Source organism: Tupaia chinensis, unplaced genomic scaffold (genome assembly GCF_000334495.1).
Source record: "Tupaia chinensis unplaced genomic scaffold, TupChi_1.0 Scaffold143602_1, whole genome shotgun sequence".
In the NCBI taxonomy this organism is placed as follows: Eukaryota; Metazoa; Chordata; class Mammalia; order Scandentia; family Tupaiidae; genus Tupaia; species Tupaia belangeri.
The window spans coordinates 822,302-831,665 of NW_006203448.1; the positions used below are offsets into that span (position 1 = coordinate 822,302).

General features: G+C 54.9%; 1 protein-coding gene across 7 annotated transcripts in view; it reads right to left on the reverse strand.

Annotated features, from left to right (window-relative positions):
- STKLD1 (serine/threonine kinase like domain containing 1) overlaps positions 1-9,244 on the reverse strand; it is a 27,537-nt gene extending 18,293 nt beyond the window's left edge. Inside the window, exons 1-4 of one of the 7 annotated variants that reach the window (XM_027766618.1) lie at positions 9,152-9,244; positions 8,042-8,128; positions 3,937-3,981; positions 1,190-1,264 (exon numbers count right to left, since the gene is read on the reverse strand). In XM_027766618.1, coding sequence (XP_027622419.1) covers positions 1,190-1,261 — 72 coding nt within the window. In that variant the 5' untranslated portion in view covers positions 1,262-1,264; positions 3,937-3,981; positions 8,042-8,128; positions 9,152-9,244. Of the gene's footprint in view, positions 1-1,189; positions 1,265-3,936; positions 3,982-8,041; positions 8,129-8,905; positions 9,061-9,151 lie in introns of those variants that run through there. The other 6 variants (XM_027766615.1, XM_027766616.1, XM_027766613.1 and 3 more) reach the window with 6 other exon arrangements.
- Between the last annotated feature and the right edge of the window lie 120 nt (positions 9,245-9,364).

Consider the following 9,364-nt stretch of genomic DNA (forward strand, 5'->3'; position numbering starts at 1 on the left):
GCGCCCCTGCGGCAGACCCCCCCCCCCCCCCGCCCCCCCCCTGCAGTGGCTACTCCCACAGCCCCTCCTGCCCACCCCACCTCTCCCTGTGCCCAAGCCTCACCCGACTCCAAGCTCTATCCACAATGACCCCTTGGTCATTCCTGAGAGCTTCCCTGCCCCTGCCCCTGCCCCTGCGCACACAGACCCCTCTGCCCAGACTACTCCCACCCCTGCACGGGGACAAGAGCTCCTCCTCAGGGCTCAGTTCAGACCCCATTCCTGGGGGGAGCCTGCCCTAACTAGGACTGCAGTGGGCTGGGCTGGGGCCTCAAGTCTCGCTCACTCTGACACTGAAATCGCCTCTTGGCTTTCTGAACCCTCCTAAGAGCATTAGGAGGTGCTCAGAAAATATTTGGGGTGCCTGCAATAAGCGCAGCTCCCCAGGGCTCTCCTCAGGGCCCAGCTGAAGGGGAAGGAAGGTGGGAGGGGCCCTGCCACCCACTCAGGCCCCGATCAGCCTCGGGTCAGACAAATGGAGAGCTCATCGAGGTCTGGCCTCCTGGCCGCTTCCGCATCCTGCATCCCACCCCGTCCACCTCAGTCTGTCTAGGGAAAGCAGAAAGCTTGGGCTTCAGTAAAGACCAGGGGTCCTGCAGCCCACAGAATGGGACAGAGCCTTGGACCCCGAGAACTGAGTCTGGCTTCCCACATGTTTACCAGCTGTGTGGCCTTACAGGGCTTCCAGGCCCCGTCGGGAAAACAGAGACAGTTCCCTCTGCCACAGCCCTCCTAGGCACGATGGCGCACATGAAGCTAGCCCGTAAACTGGAGGCCAGGAATGACTCTGGGGTCACACGGCCAGGGAAAGCAGGGGACCAGCTCCTCCCATGAAGAGGTGCAGACTCAAGGCTGCAGGGTGAGCTAGCAGCTGCTCTCACAGTGCTGGGGGCCAGGGGCGTGAGCTGGGGCCGTGGGAGCCCTTTTCCCCAGCCTGTTTCTCTGTAAAATGGGATAGTGGTGCCTCCACGAGGAGGCTGCCAGGGGCTCACATGGAGGTCACCCACAGAACGCCCCCAGTGGGGACCTGGCCCAGGAAGTGTTAGGTCAGGGGTAACCGCGTCTGGAACCCCCGCAGTGGCCAGGCGGCTGTTGCAACACTGGAGCCGGCCGCCCTGACTGGGTGCTTGGTCCTGCAGCCCCGACCCACCTCCTTGTTCCACATGATGAACATCTCCTCGTACACGGAGACGTGGGCGTGTTGGAGCCTCAGCAGCGGCATCAGCTGCAGAACGAGAACACAGGTGCAGAGGTCAGGGGCCAGGACGGGGGTGTGGACCTGAGCGGGGCAGGAGTAGGCAGGGGAGGCATGAAGCCTGGTTGGCTAGGAGCCAGCTGCTTGGGCAGAGGTCCCAACTTCAGGGTGTGCCAGCTGGCTGTGGGACTCAGACGGGCTCGTCTGCATCCGAAACCGGTCATGGGCACCTGCCTTGCAGGGTGACCCTGAAGACTCGGTGCGCTGATACGGGCAATAGCTGGTTCATGGAGCCAGACAGTGGTGCCATGGTGACACTCCGGGAGGCTGCCCACGTGGGGTGGCTCCAGGATTGCATTTGGAAACCTCAACACGCTAGGCACACGTGTACCTGAGATCTGGGACGGACAGACCTGGGAGTGGATTGTGGCATGAAGACCCCAGCTGGGTACATTCTCTGTCTCTCTCACTCATGGAAGAAATATATACATACATACATACATACATACATACATACATATATTTTTAAAGAGATTTCTGCTATAGCGTGTGCACTTGCCAGAGAATCAGAGAGACAGAAAGCAAGAAATCATCCCCCCTGGGGGGGATGGCCACGTCCACTCCCTTCTCCATTCTCTTCTTGGAACTTGAGGCACACACGCACACATGCCTGGTGTGATTTTAAGCCATCAGGTCTGGGACTCGAACTGCAGTAAACTACATGGAAGTCCAGTGACATACCCATTACACCATCGCTTGGTCCCAATAAATAAACTTAAAAAAAAAAAATCTCTGGGCCAGCAGGTGGCATGGTAGTTGAGACACTGGATCCGGGAACCAGCAGTTAACATAATGGCTATGTCGCTGGACTCCCACGTAGTCGACCGCGGTTCGCGGCCCAGACCTGGTGGCTTAAAACTCACGCCGGGCGGGTGTGCGTGCATGCCCAAGATCGCTTGGTCCCAATAAATAAACTTAAAAAAAAAAAATCTCTGGGCCAGCAGGTGGCATGGTAGTTGAGACACTGGATCCGGGAACCAGCAGTTAACATAATGGCTATGTCGCTGGACTCCCACGTAGTCGACCGCGGTTCGCGGCCCAGACCTGGTGGCTTAAAACTCACGCCGGGCGGGTGTGCGTGCATGCCCAAGATCCCGAGAGGAGAATGGAGGAGAAGGGATTGTGGCGTGACCATCCCCTCTGGGGGGTGATTTCTCGCTTTCTGTCTCTATGTCTCTCTCTGTCTGTCTGGCGAGCGCACGCGCCCTATAGCAAAAAAAAAAACCTCCCCCCCAAAAAAAGACACTGGATCCCCAGTGGCCAATTCTGTGATCCAAGTACCAGAAATGGCATCTTGAAAATCACACCAGGCATGTGTGCATGTGTGCCTCAGATCCTGAGGGGATCATGTAGAAGGGACTGTGCTGTGACCATCCCCTTGGGGAATGATCTCTCACTTTCCCTCTATCTCTGTCTCTCTCCACCAAGTGCATATGCACTACAGCAAAAACCTCTCCAATAATAATAATAATAATAATAAAAAAAAAAAAAAAAATTAAAAAAGGAAAAACAAGAAAAAGAAAAAAGATTTCCTGGTGCACAGGAAATATAGCACAGCAAGGGTAGCTAAGAAAGGGGCGCATCCACGGGAGGGGGGCCCACCTAGAGCCCCCAGGTCCCTCTTGTCCCCAGCTGCAAGTGCTCTGAAACTAAACCCAGCCAGGCAGCAGCTGCCGTGGACGACAAGGCAGATGGACGGCAGCTCGGAGTGGTGTGCGGGAAGCAGTGGGATGTGGGAAGCCGCGTCGTGGGGGGCTCCAGGGGTCTCCCTTGCTCCTCCTTCCACCCCTGTGCCTCAGTCACACTGCGGACTACACAGGCATCCCCGCGAAGCTCCGCAGCCAGCACCCAGAGATCCGGAGGGCTCTTAGCCTGGAGCGTCAAGGGGGACAGAGGCAGCCACCTACAGCGCGACAGCCCCGCAGGGCAGAACTAGGGTACTTGGCATTTTCTTTGTTAAACAATTCTGCATTTTCCAAATTTTCTACTGTAACTGATATTTAACAACTGAAGAAAACATCTTTCAAAAGAGGGCACAGAACAGTCCCGCATCATGTGTGTTCCGCACTGTGAGTGCACCATGTATGTGCTGCATCCTGACTGCCACATTGTGTGTGCTGTGTCATGTGTGTGCTACATCATGTGAGCACTGCAACATGTGTGCTGCATCATGTGAGCGCTGCAATATGTGTGTGTCACATTATGCATGTGCACCTTGACTGCCGCACTGTGTGCTGCATCACGTGAGTGCTGAAATGTGTGTGCCACATCATGTGAGTGCTGCAACATGCCAGTGCCATATCACATATGTACTGCATCATGAATGCTGCATTATGTGTGTGCTGCAACGTGTGTGCTGTGTCATGTGAGCACCGCAACATGTGTTGCCACATCATACATGTGCTGCATCACGAACGCTGCGTTGTGTGCTGTGTCATGTGTGTGCTGCACCATACGAACAATGCAACATGTGTGTGATGTGTCATATGATCACTGCAACATGTGTGTGCCACATCATGTGAGTGCTACATCCTGACTGCCACACTGTGTGTGTCGTGTCACATGTGTGTGGTGTGTCATGTGCATGCTGCACCGTGTATGCTGCACCGTGCCCCTCCAGAGAGGAAGCCTCCCACCGTTACCTCCTCCAGGGCTTCATTGGCCTGATGCTCATCAACGCACTCCACCTGCAAGGGCAGAGAGCACCCGCTCAGTGCGTGCAGCAGGTCATCACCGTCACCACCACCCCTGCAGGGCCACCCCCACTGCCACCACTACCACCTCGCCCCAGTGCCACCCCCAACACCGCCTCGTCATCATTGTCCCCACTACCAACCCCACCCCATCGCCACTGCTGTCCTAAAACCCAGTGCCACCAACACCACCACCGCCACCCCAACACCGTCAGCATCCCCATCCCACACCCTTCCCACCGCCGTCACTGTCGTCACTGCCATCCCCACCACGGCCACCACCAGTCTATGCCACCATCGCCCCATCATTGCCAGCACTGCGATCCCTAGCCCCACACAACATGATCATCCCATCCCCATCGACTCCATCGTGGCCACCCCAACACCATTACCATCCCCGCCACCACCACCCGTCCCTCCCCACACCACTGTCTTCGCCACCGTTGTCACCATTTGCTGAGGGTGCCAGGCTGTCATTGTTCAGGCCCCCACCTAGCACCAGATGGAGCCTGGAGATGTTGTAAGGCAGAGATCTAAAAACACACAGGGAACTTCAAAAAGCTCATGGGAAAGTGGAATTAAAGTACACGTTTATTTTGGTGCAAAAAGTTTTCAAATCCATGCCTTGTTTTCTCACAGAAATGTTCTGTGAGCTTGTGGAAGGCTCATACTCCGAGTGCTGAGAACACCTGCTCCTGCTGCAAGGACCGGTAAGGGTGCCAGGACAGAGGCTCCAGGGACCAGCAAGGGGCAATGTTCAGACCTGCTCCAGAGCAGGGAGGCTGGAGCATCGGCCCGCAGCCACACAGAGCACCATTTCACTCTGCCCAGACTGGAAGCCCACCCCCCTGCACAGGACGTGCGCACGAGTCTCTCTCCTCTTGCCCTCCCTGGGGGTAGGTGAGGGCAGGAGGGGACGCATGGAAAGGGAGGGGTGAGGGCAGCACACAGCCGAGTCTCAAAGACTCCCTCCAGGTCCCGACCCAGAAATCTGCCCCTGAGACTTTAGAAATGAAGCAGTCTTGTGACTGGAGTGATCGCAGAGCAGAATATAAAGTTAGTGACTGTTCAGACCCACATAGAGACCTGACGTGCCAGTGGCACCGTCCTGGGAGGCTGGACAGACATCGAGCGATCTGCCTGCCTCTCCTCCTACTGCCAGAGGGCTTAGGAGTGGGTGATGTGGCCCAAACACACCGAAGCCTTAAGCATGTTACCTCCTTTGACCCAGAAATCCCACTCCTAGCAATTTTTCCTAAGGAAACCATGGATGCTCCATCAATAAAGTAACTCTGAAGTTTACCAGAGCTATTTATACACACAGGAAAACTGGGGACAAGCTAGCTGCTCATTCCATGGGGGGGATGGGGGGCCACACACCCTCTAGGACCTGGGGGTGGGGAGCTGTGTTAACAAGATGTGATGGGGGCCGGCAGGTGGCATGGCAGTTAAGGGCGCTGGACTCCTCCATGGCCAACTGCAGTTTGAGTCCTGGACCTGGCAGGTTGACAACATTTGAAAGTGCTTTCTCACTTTCCTTCTCTCTCTCGCTCTGTCTCTCTCTGTCAAATTAAATTAAAGTAAATAAGTAAAGCTAAATAAAACAATTCTTTTAAAAAAAAAAACAAGGTATGATGGTCACAGTATAATAAGTGGAAAAAAGCATGTCCTCAACATCAACAGTACCATTCTTGTAAAAGCAAAAAGGTTTTAGACGTTTAGAAAAAAGACTGGGAAGAGATCAGCCAGTGGCATGGAGGTTAAGATGACTGGATCCCACATGGCTGATTGAGTGGTTCAAGTCCCAAACCAGGTAGCCTGAAAATCATGCCAGACCAACAGATGGCATGGTGAAGGCGCTGGACTCCCACATGACAGACCATAGTTTGAGTCTTGGAGTTTTTCCAAAAAGAAAGAAAGACGAACTAGAAGGATACACAAATTTCTGCCTCCACTCAAGGCAAGCTTTATTTACAAAGAACTGGCTGTCTTTTTCTTTCTTTTTTTTTTTTTGAAAGCAAGTGAGCTTGCCAAAGAGAGATAGTGAAGGGGAGGAGAAAGTGCCCTCACGGGAAATGGTCACGCTGCAAGCCCACCTCCAATTCTCTCGTTTTGGGATTTTGCAAACTGCAGCACATATTCCCAGCATATGTTACAAGCCACTGAGTCGGGTCTGGGACTCGAACTGAGCCATGTGGGATCAGGCTGCCATAATCACCAGGCCACGGAGCTGGCTCTGGATGGTGTTTTTATTTTTCATTTTATTTTATTGCCATAGGGTGCATGCACTTGTGGAGAAAGAGAGAGGGAAAGTGAGAAATCACCCCCCAGGAGAGATGGTCACACTAAAATCCCTTCTCCTCCCAGAATTTTGGACAAGAACACACACACACATCTGATATGATTCTCAAGCCACCGGGTACAGGACTTGAACTGCTATAGCCCAGGGAACAGTCCAGTGCCTTAACCACCACACCATCTGCTGGCCTTCTAAATGGCTTTTTTTTTTTAAGAATTATTTATTTTTAATTTTATTTATTCATTTACTTACTTTATTTTGACCAGAGACAGAGAGAGAGAAAGTGAGAAAGCAAGCCATCAGGTCCAGGACTTGAACCATGGTTGGCCATGTGGGAACATCCAGCGCTTTAACCACCACGCCACCTGCTGTCCCCTGAATGGCTTTTTAAGAAGTATCTTGGCCAGCAGGTGATATGATAGTTAAGGCGTCAGACTCCCACATGGTCAACCACAGTATGAGTTCTGGACCTGGTAGCTCTCTCATGCTCTCTCTCTCTCTGGTAATGGCCACTACAATCCCTTCTCCTCCTTTCTCCTTTTTTTTAAAATTTTTTTTATTTATTATTTTTTTTTTAGAGGTTTTTGCTATAGTGTGCGTGTGCTCTCCAGAAAGAAAGAGAGAGACAGAGAGACAGAAAGCGAGAAATCACCCCCCAGGGAGGATGGCCACGCCACAATCCCTTCTCCTCCATTCTCCTCTCGGGATCTTGGGCACGCACACACACGTGCCCGGCGTGAGTTCAAGTCACCGGGTCTAGTATTTGAACCGCGGTCGTCTACATGGGAGTCCAGCAACATAGCCATTACACCAACTGCTGATCCCCTCCTTTATCCTCTTGGGATTTGGTTTTGGACATGCGGGCACAAGCTCCCAGCATGACTTTCAAGTTTCTGGGTGCAGGACTTGAACCACGGTCAACCATGTGGGAGTCCATCAACATAACCATTATACCATCTGCCGGTCCTTAATTGCCCAGAGGCAGTCAACCACCCTGGTCCACTGCCCTGGTCCACTGGCCATGAGAGGAGGCGTCTGACCCCACAGCATCCTGCAGCAGAGCAGGAGGTGGGCCAGGACTGCAGACCTGGGCCTGGGATGACGCTGCTGAGCTGCACAGGCTACAGGCCTGGCAGGGCAGGTGCCCACAAGCTGCTCCACCTCATAGTCAGACCCGATCCTCCCATGTCCCTGCCACAGTCATAGCAGCACAGCGTCCCTCTGCCCCGAGACCCTCTGTACCTGGACCCCCGTAGACACACAGAGAAGTGTCTGCCAGCAGGCCTGGTGAGAAGTGCCATAGGAGGGCCCAGGGTGGTATCCCTCCCTTAGCCCTGAGTGACCTGGGCTAGCCCCTCCCCTCTCCAGGCCTGGCTTCCTTTTGGTAGAACTGGTGACCCTGTGCCATAGCACACCTGGTCACCCAGCAGGGTGGCCTGAATTGGAACCCTCTTAGAAGCTATGTGGCCTTGGCCAGTCCTTACTGTCTGGCAGATGGGGTCATTACCCCGCCTCGAAGGCTGATGGAAGATTATGTGGGTAAATGTCCAGCATGCAGGTGTGACAGTACCGTCAGTGGTAATGTCAAGTCCAAAACCCAGCTTCCTCACTGAGGGAGGGAGCCTGGCATGGTGGGAGGCGGGGTATCTCCTGCCACTCCCCATGTCCACCTCTGCCGGAGTTGTCTCCATGACTGTGGCGGGGAGGAGTCTGGGGCGGGGGGAAGCTGGTGGGAGGACCAGCTGGGCCTCTGACCTGCTTGAGCACATGGCTCACTGTGGTCCTGGCCTCCTCCACTATGAGGTTCACGCCCAAGGCTCCAGGATTCAACTGGGACAAAATCTACAAAGGAGAAAAAGGCTTTCAGGGAGTGCATGCAGCTTCTCTCTTTCTCAAGAGCTTCTGGCTCAGGGTTTTTCTGGTCCTCTTCACTTCCAGTCTGACTGCTGGGGCTGAGCCAGCACCTCTTGCCCCTCGCCACGGTGACCACCAGCCAGGCATCCAAGGGCTAGCCCCCTCTGACCCCAACCTGCACCCACCTCCAAACCAGGTGTCCAAACAGGAGAGCTGGTCTGGTCACTGGTGTGACCTTTGTCCCCACCATCCCTTGCCCACCACAGTGCCACTAAGCCTCCCTCACCCCTGTGATCCTCCCATGCAGGGAATGCTCCCACAGTGAGGAAAACCTCACCTACACCTTGTTTCCAAATCAAGGACACTGAACCTGCCAAGTAACAAAGTTGGTGTGTTATTACTAATGCATGGGATTAAACGTTCATCCCAATTCATCTTGCTGCTTTTCTTTTGTGTTTTGTAACTTTTCAGGTCTTGAATCTGGCTTTCGATGGGGGGCTGCTTGTCAGGTCCTCTGGGTGACCTAGGTGCCCTCTGTCTCTAAAGACCCATGGCTGGGAAGGTTGGGGACCAGGAGAGGCAGAGGGCACCCAGGAGGTCACCTTTGGGTCCACCCATGAGTCAGAACGCGAGTCCCTAACCCCTGGGGGTGGACCTCAACGCCAGCGCCCCTTCAGGGCAGTGACGTTATCCCTGCTGGGAAATGGTCGCCCCAGGCTGTAGGCCCACATATTCCCCTCCTCCCACCAGCAGACCATGCGACACCTGGTACTTCTCCATGGTAACTCCGGGGAGACACCTGGTCATACTTCTCTCTGCACTGGGCGTTAGGGGTCCGCGCCCGGAGTGGGCGCCTACGGTTGGACTCGGTCTGAGCATGCTCAGTAGGGACCCAGAGCGCGCCCTCCCCCTATCTCCCCCATCTGCCCCACTCTCTATCCCGGAGGCGACCCTGTGGGCCCAAGTGACTCGCTCCGACTGTGTCTGCTTGACCCGTAGGACCCCCCTCACCCGAACAGCGCCTGCTGGGGAACCCAAGCGTCCCTAGTTGGCCTGGCCCTTCGGGCCGTGTCGGGCTTAAAGGGCCTTCTCGCAGCGGGGACCAAAACGGGGAGGGCGGGGCGAAAGTGTGTGGGCGGGGCCTATGCAGAGGCGGGCGGGGCTTTAGCGAGGCCTCGAGCGTGACCGGCGGGGCGGGGCTTGTGGCTTGTGGGCGGGGCCTGG